The sequence below is a fragment of the Brassica napus genome, chromosome C1 (assembly GCF_020379485.1).
Source record: "Brassica napus cultivar Da-Ae chromosome C1, Da-Ae, whole genome shotgun sequence".
In the NCBI taxonomy this organism is placed as follows: Eukaryota; Viridiplantae; Streptophyta; class Magnoliopsida; order Brassicales; family Brassicaceae; genus Brassica; species Brassica napus.
In genome coordinates, this window is record NC_063444.1 from 10,882,790 (window position 1) to 10,903,802 (window position 21,013).

At 34.8% G+C, this 21,013-nt stretch overlaps 3 protein-coding genes across 4 annotated transcripts; all 3 read left to right on the forward strand.

Moving 5' to 3' along the window:
• Window positions 1-301: 301 nt before the first annotated feature.
• LOC106374371 (AT-hook motif nuclear-localized protein 24-like) lies at window positions 302-2,275 on the forward strand. The gene has a single exon (XM_022694219.2). The coding sequence runs from the start codon at window positions 839-841 to the stop codon at window positions 1,814-1,816; it is 978 nt and encodes a 325-aa protein (XP_022549940.2). The 5' UTR covers window positions 302-838; the 3' UTR covers window positions 1,817-2,275.
• A 3,029-nt stretch (window positions 2,276-5,304) lies between these two features.
• On the forward strand, window positions 5,305-8,519 carry LOC106378609. Its single transcript, XM_048743644.1, has 6 exons — window positions 5,305-6,824; window positions 6,938-6,941; window positions 7,030-7,090; window positions 7,161-7,683; window positions 7,754-7,853; window positions 7,929-8,519. Exons 1-6 carry the CDS (start codon window positions 5,305-5,307, stop codon window positions 8,517-8,519), a joined length of 2,799 nt encoding a protein of 932 aa, XP_048599601.1.
• A 461-nt stretch (window positions 8,520-8,980) lies between these two features.
• On the forward strand, window positions 8,981-12,551 carry LOC106413469. Of its 2 annotated transcripts, XM_048745648.1 has the most exons (4): window positions 8,981-10,370; window positions 10,455-10,742; window positions 10,821-11,051; window positions 11,328-12,551. In XM_048745648.1, the coding sequence occupies exons 2-4, from the start codon at window positions 10,578-10,580 to the stop codon at window positions 11,577-11,579; spliced, it is 648 nt and encodes a 215-aa protein (XP_048601605.1). In that variant the 5' UTR covers window positions 8,981-10,370; window positions 10,455-10,577; the 3' UTR covers window positions 11,580-12,551. The 2 variants fall into 2 exon arrangements, with proteins under 2 accessions (XP_048601605.1, XP_048601606.1); XM_048745649.1 differs by having other exon boundaries at window positions 8,981-10,742.
• The last annotated feature ends 8,462 nt before the right edge of the window (window positions 12,552-21,013 follow it).

Sequence of the window (21,013 nt, forward strand, 5' to 3'; positions counted from 1 at the left end):
AAAGTTGTGAAAATAATTAACTACAAAAACAATGTATTCATAATCAAAATTTTATATGTTTTTATGAATATATGTGAAAACTCTAAAACTTACATCTTTTTAACACATAAGATGTATATATATATGTAAGGTAGGCGTAATGTTAATTGTAATGGCTAATGGAACTTGAAGTCATATATTTGTTAATGATTTGAACTAACTGATTGAAACAACAAACACTTGCTGCCAACATTACTTGCCGATCTATTAAAATTCATAATAATTCGAGGGATCACAGTCTTTTCAATCCAAACAGTGCATCATTTTTGTCCTATCGAATTTTGATTGGTTGGATAATTACTATGTGAAGAAATTTTAAGGTTTAGTACAAAAGAGCGAGGAAGTGGGACCAAAAACACTATACATAGAAGGAATGAAGTCACAGTGAAAATTCATAAGCACAATAATAACAAAAGTCTCATATATTTATTTAACCCTAGCTTGCCAATCACAACCCAAAGCTTGAGTCTCTCACACACACCTCAATTAGTTTAAACAAAAACCCTTTTTAACTTTCCAAATTTCACTTCATCCAACTCACAAGAGAGAGAGGCTAGCTACAGCAAAAGTAGGTAGAGAGAAGAGAGAGAAGCCCTACAAAACTAGAAGGGGGAAGAGACGAAGATGAAGAAGTTCCAGCTTGGATTTCGTTGTGCATCATTACTACTCTCTTCCTTCTAGTTTCAGACAGCAAAACAAGACAAAAAGTAAGGTCAACTTCAAGATCTGAGAGCTCTTAGATCCATAAGTAGTCTCTTCTTTTTCTTGATCTAGTTTCCACACCATCGAATCATAGAATATGGATCCAGTGCAATCTCATGGATCACAAAGCTCACTCCCTCCTACTTTCCACTCAAGAGACTTTCAGTTACATCTCCAACAACAACAACAGCAACAAGAGTTCTTCCTCCATCACCACCAGCAACAAAGAAACCAAACCGACCAAGATGATCACCAAGGAGGAGGAGGACTAAACAGGCAAATCAAGATGGATCGCGAAGAAACAAGCGACAACATGGACAACATGGCTAACAACAGTGGTAGCGAAGGTAAGGACATGAACTTAGGAGAAGGAGGAAGCGGCGGCGGTGGCTCAGGAGGAGATCAGATGACGAGAAGACCAAGAGGAAGACCAGCTGGATCCAAGAACAAACCAAAACCACCGATTATCATCACGCGGGACAGCGCAAACGCGCTTCGAACCCACGTGATGGAGATCGGTGACGGCTGCGATCTAGTCGAGAGCGTGGCGACTTTCGCACGGAGACGCCAACGCGGCGTTTGCGTTATGAGCGGTACTGGAAACGTCATGAACGTCACCATACGTCAGCCTGGATCCCCATCTCCTGGCTCAGTCGTTAGCCTTCACGGAAGGTTCGAGATTCTTTCCCTCTCTGGCTCTTTTCTCCCTCCTCCGGCTCCTCCTAACGCCACCGGATTGAGCGTTTACCTCGCTGGAGGACAAGGACAGGTTGTTGGAGGAAGCGTGGTCGGTCCTTTGCTATGTGCTGGTCCTGTGGTGGTTATGGCCGCCTCTTTTAGCAATGCGGCGTACGAGAGACTGCCGTTAGAAGAAGATGAGATGCAAACTCCGGTTCACGGTGGAGGAGGAGGATCAATGGAGCCGCCGCCGATGATGGGAGGACCAATGCCACATCAGCAACAAGCTATGTCGGCTCATCAAGGGTTACCACCTAATCTTCTTGGTCCGGCTCATCAAGGATTACCACAACATGATAATCAGTCTTATTGGTCAACGGGACGACCACCCTATTGATCATATTACACATTACTTTATGGTCGTAGCTAAGTTATATGTATATTTATAGCTAGCTAACGAAGAGTGATCACGAGCTTATGAACAAATAAGACTACGAATTTGGTCGAGGATTATGTGGTGGATAAGGATTCGATCCAGCTTCACGAAGTCAACATATGAATCAGGTTTTTTTTTTCTCTTATTTTCTTTTTGGTTCGTTTGGTTGGTAGATCTTTCTACGTTGATTTGAGTAACATTTTAGTTGTTTCTTGGTTTATTTTGATGAATTTTCATTTCTAGTTTGAATTTGCTTCTGTGTTGTTGGTTCTAAGTTTGGCTTATGATGTTTTATGATGTTTTTTTGATGTTTTTTCGAATGTTCTTATTGTTCTTTAAATTTTTGTTTTGTTAATGGGTAACAATTCTTATAGTTCGTAACATATTCTCAATTTGAAACTATTCAGACACAAGATCTAGTTTAACAGGCTTTTGGATATTTCCGCAGTCTTAGAGTTAAGTAGATGTGGATTTTGTTGATTCAATAGTACTGTCTACGTCAAAGGATATGTTATACGCATAGATTGCACTATGTTACATTGTTTCTATTGAAAATTAAGTAACTATAAAGTTCAAGGAAGTTTCCTAAACTAGAAAGGCGCTTATGTTGGTAACCATTACTGGTACGATGAAATGATTAAGTTTATATATAAGTAGAAATGTTTTATAATAATGAGAGGTTTTCATCTCATCCTTAATCATTACGGATATCCAAATTTCAATCAAAAGCCTATGTGGATAAGATAATGATCACCTTAATTAGTCATTGCATGATGATGGATGTGTTTACACATGTCGTTTGTCGGAGTGTATATGTTTAGTTTATTGTAAGTTAAAATCACAAATAGATATAACAAAAATGAACATAATATATTAGCAATCAGCCAGGGATAATATGTATAAAATATCCACATTTTTATTTAACTGCTTGCATTGAGCATGCATATATAAGAAAAGCTGCAATACCGGCGGCTTAAACGGGAGCTAACAATTTACGAGAAAAGTAAAGAGGTATGGAAGCTTTAGGTGCATGTTCTCTCTACGTACATAATCTTATAATAACATCTCCAACCCAACTTCAAATCTTCGAATTTTGAAGTTTTGTGTCATTTTAATCCAACCTCAAATCTTTAAATTTTGAGAACGTAAATAGTAAAACCTCAAATTTGATTTTTATAGTTATTTCTTTTCATAAATATTAGTAACTTTTGTTAATATCAAAGACTATAATGCAAATAAAGAAACTTTCAAGGATTTTTTCGAGAATTCATGGTTAGAATAACCAACCATCAAATCTTCATTTCGACGTTTTTCTCTCCTTAAAATAAGGTTTTGGATTGGAGATGCTCTAAACTCACATATAAGTAATACTGCATCCGCTTCAAAATAATGTATGTTCTAGAGTTTTCACACTTATTAAAAAAACACGTAAAATTTTGACAATAAATGCATTGTTTTCCATGTTTAGCTATTTTCTATAATTTTTAACCAATCAAAGTTCAGTAAATACAGTTAATGTCTTTGAAATTTACAATTTGTCATTAATACATACATTCAAAAGGTAAAATATGAATTTTTTAGAAATAATTTTTTTCTTCTAAAACATTGATCATTATTTTGAAACGGAGAGAGTAGATAATTGAGTGTGTGTACATCTGTGTCAATGCTTACATACATATGTGTATATATGTGGATAAGGAGACAATACATTTGTTCAAATGTTGCCTCACACGTGCGCTTGCTCGTCAATACCATGTTCCTTTCGGGACTACCAGCTACTTACACTCATGTTCTTTAAATGCACGAGTATAGTCATTTATATAGCTATATAGTCGTGACCAAAAAGGAGTCTAATTGAATCAAGGACTTGAGTAAATCAAAGAATATCCTATAGTTGAGTAAATTTTAAAATAATTTATTATAAGTTTTTTTTGTCATCAACATAAACAGACTCATTTTTATTCATTTATTACAAGTTTTTAGGTTTTTGAAAAAAATTCTTATAAATTTTAAATATTTATTTAAAATAATATTTTTATTTTCAAATTACTATAATTTGATATATTTATCATTTATGAAATATATAAAATATATAAAAGTTTTTAAAATCGATTTTTTTCAAATAATTTTTTATTATTTTATCATTTCAAATAGTTTGATTTTCTTTTTTTAAATGTGAAGTAAACTTTTTTTACTTTTTTTTTTTTCAAATACCATCATAAGAAGTGGTATTTCAATTTGTTGTTATACTATTATAAAATATCATCCAAACCCTACCAAATCCCATTTGATAGATTTTATTGACAAAATCTATATATTCCAATAAGTTGGAATTTGAGAGAATTTATACAAATGACTAATTCAATAAGCTTGAATTTTATATAGAATTTATAAATATTAGATACAATAAGAGGAGATTTGGAAAAAAAAAATGAAATCTTCTCAGATCCTTGATCCAATAACACTAGTAAAAAACAGGGCCATAGCCACGAAAATGCCACGCGAATTTCGTGGCAAAAACGTAAAAACTACGATCTACCTACGAAATGCTACGAGAAAGAAAAACGTGGCAAATCGTAACCTTACGTAGCAGACGTTGCTACGAAATTATTACGGATATATTCGTGGCTAGGGTTTGCCACGAAATTGCCACTTAATAATCGTGGGTATGCAATTCGTAGCAAACACTCCTACGTTTTGCTACGTTTTAACCGTGGCTATCAAAATTTATAATATTAATATATTTTAGTCGGCCAGAAAAAACAAATAAAGTGATTGCCACGAATTTTATCGTAGCAAACCGTGGCAAGCCCACCAAAAAAAAATCACATCAATCACATCCTGCACATATGGCAGGGATAAAAACAAAAACTTAAGCCACGAAAAGATTGGGTGTAGGAAAGATTCTGATAGGTTGCCACGAAAAGAAACGTAGCAAAATCGTAGCAATATTCGTGGCATTTCGTAGCAAAAAACGTAGCAATTTTCATGGCATTTCGTAGCAAAAACGTGGCAATGTTTTTCCTATATAAGCAAACGCATGAGAGTTCATTCACATTGCAACCAACTACCATAACAATTCACACTTCAAATGTGAGATCAGACGATTTGTCTAAAAAAAAAGAAAAAAAAAAGAGTTTTTAATGTCTTATTATTTTCAAAATCGAGAGTGGATGGATCGACACATTGATCCAAGTACTAATCATGTTTCAAGAGAGTTTAGCGAAGGTGTTGAAGTTTTTATCGCCTTTGCCTCAAGTCAAAATTCTTTTTTGGAACGAAAAACCATGTTATGTCCTTGTGTAACATGTGGAAACCGAAAGCAACGTGAAGTAAGAACCGTATCTCGCCATCTTTACCGAGTTGGCTTCAAAAGTAATTATTATGTATGGTCAAGCCATGGAGAAAGCTACTATGACGCTGGAGAATCATCGACAGGAGGTCAATTTATGGGTATGGGAAATGAAGCAAGTTATGCAGAAGATGGCCCATATGAAGAGAACATTCTTGGAGGAGACTTTGGGTCAACTGAAATACCGGAAAATTTTATGGAAGAACCCAATGAAGAGCAATATGAAGAAAGAGTGTTTGAAGATTTTGAAGCCGCCAATCAACCACTATATGATGGATGTGTTGAAGGTATTTCTCAACTATACTTGGCATCTCGTTTAATGAAAGTAAAAACTGATCATAATTTGGCGGAGTCATGTATGGATGAGATATCACAAACTTTTAGAGATGTTTTGCCACAACCAAATATAGCTCCTGAGTCATATTATGAGATGAAGAAGCTGACGAAGTCGCTTGGTCTCCCTGTTGTCAAGATCGATATTTGTGAGGATAATTGCATGTTATTTTGGAAAGAAGATAGCGGGTTGTTGGCGTGTCGGTTTTGTGGGAAAGATAGATATCACAAGAACCATGGAAAGGGAAAGAGGCGTCCAAAACAGAGAATGTTCTATTTGCCTATTACAGAGAGGTTGAAGCGTCTGTACCAACAAGAGTCTACTGCATCACAAATGCGATGGCACGCAGAACATGAGTCGCCAGAAGGAGAAATGCACCACCCTTCAGATGCTGCAGCATGGAAGCATTTTAACAAGGTATATCCTGATTTTGCGGAGGAAAGTCAAAGTGTTTATCTAGGATTAGCAACAGATGGATTTAATCCAGTGGGTATGAGCGGAGAAGCCCACTCGGTCTGGCCCGTCATCGTAACCCCGTATAACCTACCTCCTGGTATGTGTATGAAAAGAGAATATTTCTTTTTATCAGTACTAGTTCCTGGGCCAAGGCATCCAAAGAAGAGCATTGATATTTATCTGCAGCCGTTAATTGAAGAACTAAAAAGTTTGTGGAGCGATGGAGTTGAAGCATATGATGTCTCGAAGAAGCAAAAATTTTCGATGCGAGCCGCACTAATGTGGACAATTAATGACTTTCCCGCTTACGGCATGATGTCCGGATGGATGACTCATGGCCGGTTAGCTTGTCCATATTGTCTTGATGATACAAAGTCTTTTTGGTTGCAACATGGAAGGAAGCATAGCTGGTTTGACTGCCATAGAATGTTCCTGCCTAAGGAGCATCCTTACAGAAGAAATGTCCAAGCTTTTCGAAAGGGGCAGACAGTAACTGATGATCCTCCACCATGGTTGACGAGAGAAGAAATTCTTCGCGAAAGAATCAACAACATCGAAGGATTGAAGAAAACTGTCGATTGTGGAGGAAATGGACACGAGAAACCTGCGAGCATTATAAACGGCTACGGCAAAGACCACAATTGGGTGAAGAAAAGTATCTTTTGGGAGTTGCCGTATTGGGAAAACCTTCTTCTTCGCCACAACGTGGACTTCATGCACGTTGAGAAAAATTTCTTTGATAATCTTATCAACACGGTGCTTAATGTTCCCGGGAAGACAAAAGATAATGCAAAGTCGAGGATGGATCTACCTGATTTGTGCAGAAGGTCTTAGTTACATATGAAGGCTGATGGAACGATGCATGTCCCGATTTTCCGGTTGTCGAAGGAAGAAAAAAAAGAATTTCTGCGATGGTTGAAAAATGATATAAAATTTCCAGATGGGTATGCTTCAAAGTTTAGTAGGTGTATAGACGAGACGAATAGCAAGATTTCAGGTCTCAAAAGTCATGATTGTCACGTCATTATGCAGCGACTTCTCCCATTTGCGTTTAAGGAATTACTTCCCAAAAGTGTTCACATTGCCATTTCAGGTACATAATCTTAACAATTGGTTTGATACATGTTATTATTGACTAACTCCTTACAATTTTTTTTTTGTAGAGATAGCACTTTTCTTTCGTGATATCTCTGCGAAGATACTTAAGCACGAAGATGTTGCTATTTTAAAAGAAAACATTGCGGTGAAGCTTTGTAATTTGGAGAAGATTTTTCCACCGTCGTTCTTTGATGTTATGGAACATTTGGCCGTACATTTAGCAGACGAAGCTGCTTTAGGTGGTCCAGTGCAATATAGATGGATGTATCCTTTCGAGCGATACATGTACCATCTGAAAAAGAAAGTTAAAAATAAGGCACACATTGGAGGTTCCATCGTTGCACAATATGTGAATGAAGAAATATCTACCGCTTCTGCAAACTTCTTTGGTAATCCACATGTGGTACCTGAGGTTCCACTTCCCGGGGAAGTTCAGTTTACATATCAATATCCAGATGTGCCTAACTTGTTTTATCACGAAGGTCGGGTTAGTGGAAAATGTGAAGAGAAATGGCTAACCGATGAAGACTACACTGTCCTCCAGACTTTTCTGATGCTCAATTGTGATACATTCGAACCCTACGAAAGGTACTTCAATTACTTTTTTTTTGTTATTTTTCAGGATACCTGAAATCATAATCTCTTTTAAAAATAACAGGATGTTCGAGGAGTTTATGACAGAGAGAAACCCATATATGTCTACTAATGATCTACAAATACTGAAAGACCAACATTTTGCTGAATGGGTGAAAAACTATGTGAGTTTATGATATTATTTGATTTTTAATTTGAATTAGAAACTTATCAATTATAAATATAAATTTAATTGACAGGTTGTGCAAGCGAGTAACACATATGAGTTTCCGATGTGGATGTTAGATTTTGTACAAGGTCCGCAACGTAAGTATAAATCTTGGCCGATTTACCATTCACGTGGATACTGCTTCCACACATATAGCCATGAACAAGATAAGAAAACCCAACATTACGGCGTCCAAGTTCGTGGAACCACAGATACTGACTATTACGGTTTGATTGAGGAGATAATAATGGTTGAGTATTTTGGTTCCGTTGGACTGAAGGCCATGGTTTTTAAATGTAAGTGGTTTGATACAACTGAAGGACGGGGAATTCAAAAACATAAATCAGGAATCGTTGATGTGTCTCCGCGTTGGCAGTATGAGAAATATGATCCATTTATCTTATCTGGTAATTGTGATCAAGTTTGTTTTATTCCTTATCCGCGGGTACGACATACATCAGCCAACGATTGGTGGGCATGTACAAAAGTTATGCCTAGAGGGGTTCGAGAAACCTCCGAGGATGCTCTTGTTGCATTACAAGATGATACACACAACCAAGTTGTTGCACAGAGCGTGATGCTGCGCATTGAGACGTATGTTCTCGAAGATGATTCAGATTAAGAATCTACACCAGTTGTTCCTCCTAATGACGAATACGTTTCAGAAGATGAATTAGATGAGGCTTGTGCTGATTCGGATTCGAAATCTGATTCAAGTTCTTAGTAAGTTTGTCGTTTATGAAGTTTTTTAAAATTGTAATATGAATAAGTAATCACTTAGTAATGTGTAATTTATGAAGTTTAAAAAATTTGTAATATAAATAAGTTAAACAATTAGTAACTTGTAAGTTATGAAATTTTTAAATTTGTAATATATAGTTTAAAATCTTAAATTCTTAAATTCTTAATTTTTAATTTTTATATGAAATTTTTAATTTTTTAATATATAGTTTAAATTCTTAAATTCTTAAATTCTTAATTTTTAATTTTTATATGAAATTTTTAATTTTGTAATATATAGTTTAAATTCTTAAATACTTAAATTCTTAATTTTTATATGAAATTTTTAAATTTAGTTTCTTATATTCTTAAATTCTAATTAATAGTTTTAAGATTTTTTTTAAAAAATTACATTCTTTTAAAATCCTAAACCCAATCTATACCCTAAACCCATTTCCCACCACATAATTAACCCAAAATATTTCCCTCCTAAACCCAAAACCCAATTCCCTCCAAACCCAAAATTTTCCCACTTAACTAAAGCCCAATTTCTATACTTAACCAATTTTTTTCCTCTAAACCTAAAAATTGTCGTCTCTCTCTCTCTCTCTCTCTCTCTCTCTAAAACCTTCGCCGTTCTCCCATTCTCCCATTCTCACGAGACTCTCACAGCCTCCTCTCTCTCTCAAACCTTCACCGCCTCTCTTATTCTTTCTCACAGCCTCCTCTCTCTCTCAAACCTTCACCGCCTCTCTCATTCTTTCTCACACTCTCTCACAGACTCCTCTCTCTCTCTCTCTCAACGATGGCTCCTTCGACTGGAATCCCCAACGAATCACGTCGTCGCCCTCGCCCTACCGAATTACAGCTCCCAGGTTAGTGAGCCCCTCGTCTCTGTCTCGATTCCTCTTCCATCTAGACTTCTTAGGGTTTCGATTTAGACTTCTTAGGGTTTCGATATAGACTTCTTAGGGTTTCAATTTAGACTTCTTAGGGTTTCGATTTAGACTTCTTACGGTTTTGATTTAGACTTCTTAGGGTTTCGATTTAGACTTCTCACGGTTTTGATTTCAAGTTTTTGTTTTTCGGTTTTGTCTCCCTTTAAAGTTTTGATTCCTCTTAATACTCTATGTCTGTCTACAGGTATGCGGAAAGGGAGACCACAAATGACCTTATCGGATCCTTCTGCCATGGCCCCATCTTTTTCTCCTCCTGGAGTTGTACCTCCTGGAGCTGTTCCTCACGCATCTGTCGGGTCTTCCAGTGCTGTGCATGTGGCTCCTGCCCCTTATGTCAGGAGAAGAGAAGATGCTCTGCTACGTGCGCCATCCAGACGTAACCAGCCACACCTCCACCCTGACAAGACCAATGGAGCATTGTCGTAAGTTTAATACTAGTTCTGTTAAGTAGTTATGTTCTGTTAGAGTAAGTTTAAAGTAGTTCTGTTCTGTTTAAATACAAAATAAAAAATATTGTGTTGTGGTATTAGTTGAACCTTGTATTAGAAGACTAAGTGTAGAGTATAATATTTGATTTTTTCAATACTAGTTGAACCGTGTATTAGAAGATTAAGTGTAGAGTTTAATTTTTTATTTTTATTTGATGTTTGCCATTGTCTTGTCTCAGGTTTGGTATTGATCCTGAAGTCCATGCTTTTATCCGAGCAACATGGCAGGGAAACTACTGGGGGTCGTGGGCAAGCTGGAACTTCGTTCCACCTGAGAAGAAGGATCAGTGGTGGCATGCGTTCATTGTAAGTGCTTGTTTCCCTTTCCTTTTCCCTTTCTCAACTATTAGGAAGCTATAATGTTTAACTCTGTCTTATGTTCTTTTGTAGCAACACTACTACTGGGATGACCAATTCCATGATGAAATCTACTTGAAGTGGAAGAAACAAACTCAGGTTACCGTCTGTGGCCGCATCAGCCAGAACAGGAGAGATAATAGGCAACCTTCTTACATGTCAGACGCTCACTGGGCAACAATGGTTGAGAAGTACAACACTGAGCAAGCAAAAAGGAAGAGTGCAAAAGCTGCAAGATCTCGTAAGTCTGCTCCAGTTGGGAAGAAGATGCACAAGCACGGTGCAGGCCCACGCTGTTTCCTGAACATTGCGTATCAAATGGTCAGTTTTGTCTTTTTTTTTTCATAATTTATTTTGCGTTAAGTGTTGTCTAACTTCCATCTGTTTCCTTTCTTGTAGATGGTTGATGAAGGTTTGGATGAACCACCTTCATACACAGCCCTTGCAAGGAAGACTCACACGGGTAAAGATGGTTCCTTCCTAGACGAACGTACGGAGGAACTGGTGCTGGAGGTTGAGGAAGCCGTTGAAGAGATGTTACAAGATGGATCTCCACTAGGAGACAGTCAAACTGACTCCACTGCTGCTTCAAATGCAAAGCGCTATCTTCTCAACCAAGAATACATCAAGGTCATCTCTTCTCTCATCCTCATTTTATTTATTTCAGCTTACTAGTTGTCTAAGTTAATTATTGAAATTGAGACTCTTAGTTAATTATTGGAATTGAGACTGTCTATGTTAGTTATGGTGCTTGTGATTGTCTAAGTTAATTATTGAACTGGAGACTGTCTCAGTTAGTTAAGATGCTTGTGATTGTCTAAGTTAATTATTGGAATTGATACTATCTTAGTTATGGTGCTTGTGATTGGAATGAATGCTTATGATTATTTTCCTGTCTTTTTGCAGAGAGGAAAGACAAATAAGGGTACAATCTACGGCCTTGGCAGTGTTCAGTACAAGAACAGCAGTCCATCTGTGCCAATTCCTGTCTCACTGCAGCGCAACCTAGACGTTGATATGTGTATGTCTGGCTTTGAGACCACCATTTCTGAAGTCAAGGGAGACATTGCTGGAGTCAAGGAAGATTTCAGTGCTTTGAAGGCAGAAATCAATGCTTTCAAGACTCAAGTAACGGGGGGGGGGGGGGATGTCAGCTAGCCAAGCAACTCTCAACATTATTCTGCAAACTCTCCAATCTCAAGCTTCCACTCCTGCCTCAACTGCACAACCATCTCAGCCTCAAGCTCAGTCACAACCTCAAGGTCAGCCCCAAGCTCCCATTCAATCTCAACAACAGCCACAAGCTCAAGGTCAGTCTACGGCTCTACCACAACATCTCACGATCAATAACCCATCTGAGTTAGATAGGTGGTGCCAAGACCTTGGTATGTAAGGTTTGGTCAGTTGATGTATTAAGCTCAATCTTTTGTGTACTTTGTTTCAAGTTGTATTATCTTTTGAATGTTTAAAACTGCAACTTTTATGTAATATATTTTAGTTTCTATGATATTTTAGCTTTTAATTCGCATTTTGCATTTTATAAAAATTTCAAATTGGTGCTTTATAATTGTTTTTATTTTTTTTTATAATTATTAAAACTACCCACGAAAACAATCGTAGCAAACCGTAGCTTATTGCTACATTACCATCCGTGTCAAACCGTAGCACATTGCCACGCATGTTTCGTCTCAAATCGTAGCAAAGTTGCTACGAAAAGTTTCGTGGCAATACGTGGCATTTTGCTACGTTTTTTGACACGCGCTGTTTTTGCTACCCTCGTATACGTACGTTTTGCGTTTCGTAGCATTTCGTGGCTTCTGCTCCGTATAGCCACGAAAATTTGGTCATACCCACGAAAATTAACGTGGCTGTGGCCCTGTTTTTTACTAGTGTAAGACCCCTGAGTTTATAGGTTTCCAGTTCAAAACCATTTGATTTGATAATGAATTGATTGGTTCTTTTTTCGAACTGTGAATTGATTGGTTCAAGTCATTTGAATATTAATGTTAACCCGTTCAAATATCTGATGTGGATCATACAAACGATTTTTACTCTATATATCATTAAATGAAACTCTAATATAATATTTTTTTGGATTTATAATGTAAAATTCAATTGATAATGTGTATTGATTTGAATTTTATACGACATTAGTGTTGTCCTCAAACTTCGGAAGTCTCGACTAAATGAATGTATATATTGCTTTCTCAAAAGGACGTGCATGCTCACAACATCAATAAGGTCACATATTAAGCATATTATTTTTACAAACCATTTCATATCTTCTAAGAACTCATTGTCAATGTATTTTTTATTTGATATAGTAAAATATATTTCAGTTATATAGTCAGACCATTTCGGTTTTACCAAATATGACTCAAAACTTGACTTTGATTGCAAAAGTATACCCAAACTTGAATCAAATGCAAAACTAACCTAAAAGCCTTGTGAAATTCAGCTAGCCCCTTGTGACCAAACAAAAAATATAAGCAATTTTTACGAATATAACTCAAGTAAATCGCCTGAGTCGTCCAACAAGTAAGTCATCTGGTGTAGTTGATCTTAAAAATAATTTTTAAATTTTTTAAAAAATGTTTTCACAAAAGGAAAATTAAAATTATGTAATTATAAACAGTTTTAAGTAATGTAAATTAAAATATAATAAAATTGAATAGTTTTCAGCATAGATGAGTGAAATTAGTTAATCATGATATTCTTTGGTTTTATAGTTTGACAACATATGTTGTAGTATTGTATGTATTCTTAGGGTTAGATTTTGGAAAGCTTGAATGTTTTATTAAAAATTCAAATTTTACCTATAAGTGTTTATTTTTGTGTATAGTAAACACTTTTGAAGTTTAATTTGATTTTATGAAGTGTTTAGTTAGTTAATTAAGTTTACGGGTTATGTTTAGGGTCTAGACGACTAACTTGTAAGTCATCAGGTGAATAATTTAAACCAGGCGACTTATATGTAAGTCGTCCAAATATTTGCGCCTAAATTTTAAAAAAAAATATTTTCCCGATTAAATAATTTAAACCATACGACTTACTTGTAAGTCATCTAGGAAGTCTTCTATTTTAGTTTTCCGCCAAAAATATTTTAGTTTCCCGCTAAAAATATTAAGTATTCGTCGTCTAGGAAGTCGCTGAATCAAAAAAATTAACCTAATTGGATTTTTTGTCTCCCTATATAAAGAAAAATTTACACATTCTCTCTCCTTCTCTCAAATGGCGACAACAAAAATGGCTCCTGTCACGCGGGTGACCCGGGTTCGAACCCCGGCAACGGCGCCAAATTTGAAATGGACTTTTCAAGGGTTCTAATTCAAATCATGTAGTATTTAAGATGTCAATTCATTTCTAAGTATTTTGATTCAAAGAGAATGCATGTTCAAACTTAATCTAGGTGCATTCAGTTCACTAAAGTGGTTTGATTAAACTAACAAGGTTCTAACACAACTAACTAGCAAATTTCAATCAAATGGATAAAGAAAGAATCATGGGCATATGATTTTTATTTCAGATGACTAAGATTTAATCTAAAATAGGAAGGTTTCAATCAACACATTCCTCTGAGTCTAGATAGCAATTCTAAGCAAGTTCTTTTCTAAGACAAAAACTCATTTACTCTCATTGACCAAACATCAAATTCCTTTGGTTTGTGTCAATCAATCAATCATTAAGAATGGATCATTCAACTTTCTAAACTCCCCTAACATCAAATCTCTTTGGTAGGGTAAGCTAAGAACTTGATGAGTTGGCTCAGACATTTCATCGAGCACCTTCCGGGCAATGAAATGTCTAGAGTTCTAAACCAGAATTGCCAACTCAAGCTTAGCATTAATATCACTCAATCAAGCAAGAAAACACGTTAATCTACTCTAAACATTCTAGATCATCACTTAATCATCCTAAATCATCCTAACCCATGAATTCAAAGATGACTACTCACTCATAATCATGGTAGACACTAAATCATTAGTTGATCCAAATCTAGACATGATTACTGGTCAAAGTAATCAAGTAAAGATAACAAATTATGATCAAGATTAGATCTTTCACCCAAAATTGGCTTTTGATTAGATAGAAAACAAGATAAGTCCTAATTTTAGGTTTAGAGAGTATTTATAGGACTCCTAAAAACCTAGTGGGCCTCAAAAACAAGTCTGAGAAGGTCCAGCAAAACATGAAAAATCGACCAAATATAAATCTTGCGCGCGGGTTCGTGACCCCGGTTTGGTAGGTCGCTCCAGCTTCACAGCGGGTTCGCCACCTCGCTCCGGACGTCGCTCTGGCTTCCTTCACACTTCATGGATTTGACGGGTGATGTACCCACCTCGCTCTGTCTTGGTCGCTCCGGTTCTCGAAAGTTGTCGACGGGATGTTGGGCCCAGAGTGGGTACGCTACCTCGCTGCGAAAGGTCGCTCTGGTACATAGCGGGTGTCATACCTCGCTCCAGTGTGTCGCTCTACACTCCATTCGTCTAGAGCGGGTGCATCAGGTCGCTTCAGAACCTCGCTCCAATTCCCATTTCGCTAAGATGATCATTTTCTACTCCTTAAGAGCCCAAATGTCTCCAAATACCTCCAAAAACTCCAAAGGATGCTCCAACACCTAATAAAGACTTATGTATGCAATATAGAACCTAAAGAGGCCTAAATATTAATCTAAATGATTCAACATGTGCAAGAATGAATGACTAAAACAATGCAAATATGCAAGATATCAAATGTTCATCATTCTAAAACTCTTCAACCTCTCTCTAATCTCTTTGAACTTATAAACAATAAGATTTATAACAATTTATTGTTTTTGTCTCATGTCTTTCTCACTAATTTATTTTGTTTTTGCAGGTTTTTCATCACATGGTTCTCATCTTCTACTCATTTAAAGGTAGATTTATCAATTTTATATATGTATTTTTGTGTGTTCTATAAAAGTAGATTTATCTAATCTTCCACTCATTTTCTATGTTTTTAAGCCATTTGAACGTTTTTGGATATGCGAGTTTTTCAGATCTGGATTTGGATATGCAGGTTTTTTTCAGATCTGGAAGACGTCTGGGACGACTTACCTGTTAGACGTCTGGTATGACTTACATATTAGTCGTCTAAAATATAATGCGCTAGACGACTTCCAGGAAGTCTTCCAGACGACTTTCAGGAAGTCGTCTGGACTTCCTGGAATCGTCTGACGAAGTCTTCTCCCATGTCTCTCCCTTTCATAACAGATCTGAGCGTTTTGGTAAGTTTTTATGCTTGATTTTTCTTCATTTGGTAACTTTCTGTTGTATAAAGTTCTTACTTTTTTTCTTAACTAAAACTCTCCAAACCCACTCTAATCTCTTTGACTTGAAAACACCAAACTTTATATGAATTTTTCAGTTTTGTCTCATGTCTTTCTCACTAATATATTTTTTTTTTTGCAGGTTTTTAACCAGATGGTTCTCATCTTCCACTCATTTAAAGGTAGATCTATTAATTTTAGATATGTATTTTTGTGTGTTCTATAAATGTAGATTTATCTAATCTTCCACTCATTTTCTCTGTTTTTAAGCCATTTGAACGTTTTTTGATATGCAAGTTTTTCAGATCTAGATTTGATATGCAGGTTTTTCAGATCTGGAAGACTTCTAGGATGACTTACCTGTTAGTCGTCTAAAATATAATGCGCTAGACGACTTCCAAACGACTTCCAGGAAGTCTTCTTCCATATCAAATGGAGTCCAAGCTTGTCTTTATAGAGGAATGATCTATAATAGTTATGTTTGTGGTCTGTTTTGTGATTTGCATGTCTACTCTTTTAGTTGTGAATTTTTTGTAAAATCAGTAATAATGTTTCCCAAGATGTAATATATGTTGTAACAATGTGTTTACACATTTACAAATCAATGAAATAATATACATCAATAGCTTTTTTCTTATCTTTGGATCTCCCATATGCAATAATAAACTCCAATGGCTTTCTTCTCATCTTAATAAACAAGAATGTTGATAGCCTCATATTGATACAACATTTTAAGAAGCATTTTAACCCTTCTTCCAACTCATAACAATAATCATCATTGGTGTATATAACAATAATACTTAAGAGATGGAAACAAACAATAGTAACTAGTCAAAGCATATCACATTTTTTACAAGTTTGTGTTGAAAAACTTAGTCAAATTTAGTAAAACTAAGGAAGAAAACTTATTTTGAAAATATGAGTTTTACATATCTTGAAGTTACTTATCACTCTTAAATATACAATTTATTCAAAAACTAGCGTAGAAGACTTGAAAACTAGCGTAGAAGACTACCGTGGAAGTCTTCTCGGATCAGTTAGAAACTTTAATTAACGTGAATGTTGGTAACCTCATAAATATAACCAATTAAGTTATAAATTTCATTCAGTAGCCCTAATATTGACTAATACACATGAGTTAACAAAAAAATATTAAAAGTCTTTATAGGTTTAGAGAAAATGAAAGTTTATTAAACATTGACGCACAGAGGTCGTCTGGACGACTTCCTAGAAGTCGTCCATTTAGGTTAGTTTTGCAATTGATTTTTAACCTAGACGACTTACAGGTTAGTCGTCCACCTTTGTTTGATAAAAAAAAATCTAGGGAAAACGGGTTAGTTTTGCATTTAACCGAAATGTATCAGAAATTTGACTTTTCCTGGATGACTTACAAGTTAGTCATCCAGTAGAAAATTAAAACATTAATATTTTGTTTTTTTCTAGACGACTAACTTGTAAGTCGTCTCAGGTTAGTTTTGCTATATTGAATTATTAAACAAATTTTTTTTTTCTAGACGACTTACACGTTAGTCTTCTCGAGTTTTTTTTCCTAGACGACTAACCTGTAAGTTGTCCAAGATAAGCAAGGTTTGACCAGAGTCTCGGAATAAAATCTTGGACGACTTACATGTAAGTCGTCGGACGGACAACTTCCGTGTAAGTCGTCTAGAAAAAAAAATATTTTTTGTTTAATATTTCAATTGCAAAACTATCCTGAGACGTCTAGAAAAAAAATATTATTTTTTTAATTTTCTGCTGGACGACTGACTTGTAAGTCGTCCAGGAAAAGTCAAATTTCTGACACATTCCGTTCAAATGCAAAACTAGTCCGTTTTCCCTAGACGACGTCTACAGCCATAAGACTTACATGTATGTCGTCTGGACGAAAAGATCTGGAAAAAATCTCAATTTCATAGTTTCAACCAGTGAGATAACTTGTTTAGCACACATAAGTCTTCTCCACACCCAGAATCTCAAACAAAAGTGACCCACCAATAATCGTAATCTTCAATGGCTCTATGAACCATAAAAATTTTAGAATCAAAATTTTGGGTTTTTTTTGATGAATATGGAGAAAAAGTGAAAGAGATGTTGTTTTTAGTTCATAAGAATTGAGAAAGAAAAAGTGTAAATCGATTTTTAGGTGCATTAAGAGCTTCAAATTGGTTGTTCATGGTGGTTGGTGTATTGATGGCAATGACAATATTGTGAATACTTAAGGAAGATGAGGATGATAGAGTAAAATATGCATTTTCGAAAAAAAAGAAAAAAAAAAGTGATGGCATTTTCGTGAATAATCTGAACTTTGGGATGAAATAGTCAAGTCAAAGTTCCAAAAAAAAAAATATGGATTAGTTTTGTGTTTGACTTTTTGAGTCATATTTGAAAAAATCCCAAGATTTTTACGCATATAATTATCAACTTATCAAGTTTGCTTATTAGGTTAACATTAGTATACTAGATGATAATCCGCGACTTGCGCGGAGTGAAATAACTAAAATAATGACATGTTTGCAATTTAAATTCAATTATATTTGCAATTTTTTTCTATGTAAATATGTTTCAAATTTAATAAGGTATAGACATGACACGAAATATCAAATAATGTTTCTTGTTGTTTTTATTTTAGTAATTTGATGGTGTTAGTTGTTTAAAATTTTGAGTTTTATTTTTTATTTACCTCATCATAATTGATTTTACGTTTATATAAATGTAATATAATTTTACATTTAATTTTATTCAACCCATTTTATAGATTTTTAAAATATATGTTAAGCGCAAAAGAATTCAAATGGGCTAAACTAAAAATATTGCCTTTTCTTTCAGATCTTCAAAACAGAGAATCAAAATCATTATATGTTGGCAAAGCGAAGAAAGAAAAAAAAAGGAGAATACGTTATGCAACTAATTTTTTTTCAAACGATTCTGTAATATTATATATACAGATATGTAAAATTCGCAGAAATCCCTCCGACGTCATCTTCTTTTTCCGGTCTTCTTTTCCATAGAATAATCATGTTTTTCTCTTTAATATATTAAATGATCAAACATTAAAAGAAAGAGTTTAATATTTATGTATTTTCATATTCGAAGTTGATGATATATAGTAAAGTATTTAGTGATCCATTTAATGTTACTCTTTTAATAATCCTAGTAAAATCGGTCCAATTTAAAAAAAAAGGCTGAAGAGCACTCTCACTCTAAGCTTGACACGTAAACATACTTTCTAAAATTGTCTTTTAACTAATCCTCCAGGATTAATATATTTGGGATAAATGATTTGAACCGATCTATTCTTATTAACTGGTTATGAGTTTTTTTTCACGATCAAATGGTTATTAGGAGTTAAAAACCTAAAAACTGAACATTTAACTCCTCCTTTTTTTTAACCAAAGCAAGTTTGTTATTCCTTTGATGGCTATAATCTAGGGACATTTACTAAAACCAACCCAAATATTAAAGTCAAACCTAAAAGTGTACCTCATTTTCAGTCAAATGCAAAACCAACCTAAAAGAGTAGTGAAAATACTATTTAACCCTTATGACCAAACAAAAAAACAGAAATGTATTTTACGTTTCCATCATTTGGAAGTCTACACGTAAAAAACGAAGTCTACAAATGTTTAGACTTTCTAAAAAGTCTACCTTACAGACTTAGTTTGTAGTCTACACTCTAATTTGATCAAAAAAATTTAATTTTGAAAATGTATAAAAATAATTATAGTGATATTTTTAACTAATCATCAATATAATGGATAATATGAACTAAATAGATTAAAATTTCATATAATTGAATAATTTTCAAGAATATATACTAATTTGGTTATCATGTGGTAGACAATGTTCATAGTTTAGAAACAAAAGGTTCTAACATGTTATGTCTTTTAGTGGTTGATTTCATAGGGTTAGATTTTAGATTTTGTTTTTTTTTTTGTTTTATTAACTTAAATCTGCATATTAATGTTTAGTAGTTTATATTTTGTATAATTGAGACTTTTTGATTATCAAGCAAAACATCTAGGGTTTGAGATTTGTGGTTTAGGGTTTCGTAGACCTACAAAAAAGTCTAATTAGCTGGAGACGTCCTTTTCAGTCTATTTTATTGGTGTTTACATAAAATCTATTTTAAATTAAATTTACATATTTATGAATAAGAATGTTAAATCATATATTATAAATATTAAAAATAAATAAACAAATTTAGTAAGTTATTTTTTTTTTTTTCGCAAATAATAAAGGGAAATAAAAAATCGTTGTAGACTTACAAAGAAGTCCACACATCAAATTTAACCTAACCGGATTTAACCAATATATTATTAACCAAATCGAATTTAAACCAAACCTCTTTTAACCTAACCAGAAAAGTTACCGAGAATATAAATATGATTTGTTAAGCTTTTTGGGGTAAAAAAACCCTAATCCCCGCCGTTATCTCTCTCATGCGATTTTCGGGGAGATTTCCGGCGAACTCTAGCCACACCGTTTCCGCCGCTTAAACTAGTCGTTGTCCACTCCGTCGCTCTGGTAAGTTAAATGTCTCCGGCTTGTCTTCGGCTTCGTCCGCTCCGTTGCTAAAAGTAACCACCTTTACCTTTTTCTTTTTCAGATATGAGCCGGCGACTTCTAGCGAACGGTGCTTATCATCCAAATCTCTGCTTCCTGTCAGTCTCACGGCTTCTACTCTAGCGAGCGAACAAACTGTGTTTCATCTTTCCAGGGAACGAACGGTACTTCATCTCTCTATGTCTTCTCTCGTTTAACTAATAACCTAACTAGTTGACTTATATTCATGTAACCTCTGTCTTAGTTTGTTAACTAACCTATTAGTTTCTTCTCTAATCCATTTTCTGCTTCCAGTCAGTCTACTTTAAGGTAGACATCATTGTTGATATGTAGACATCTTTTTGAATTGTTGTATACTGTTTTTGGCTTCCGTTGAAGGATGACAAATTTAGTTTGGTTAGATGGTTTCGTATTCTCGATTTATGATAGAGTTTGGGTTATTAATTTAGTTTGAATGGTAGAATTCTCGTGTAGACTTCATTTTGATTTATAGACTTCTCGGGTAGACTTCATTTTGCATTGTAGACTTCTCGTGTAGACTTCATTTTGATTTATAGACTTCTCGGGTAGACTTCATTTTGCATTGTAGACTTCTCGTGTAGACTTCATTTTGAATTGTAGACTTCTCGTATAGAATTCATTTTGAATTGTAGACTTCTCGTGTAGACTTCTTTTATTCGTTTGTAGACTTCTCTTGTGTAATTTTTTTTGTTTGTGCTTTTTTGTTGCAGGTTTCAAA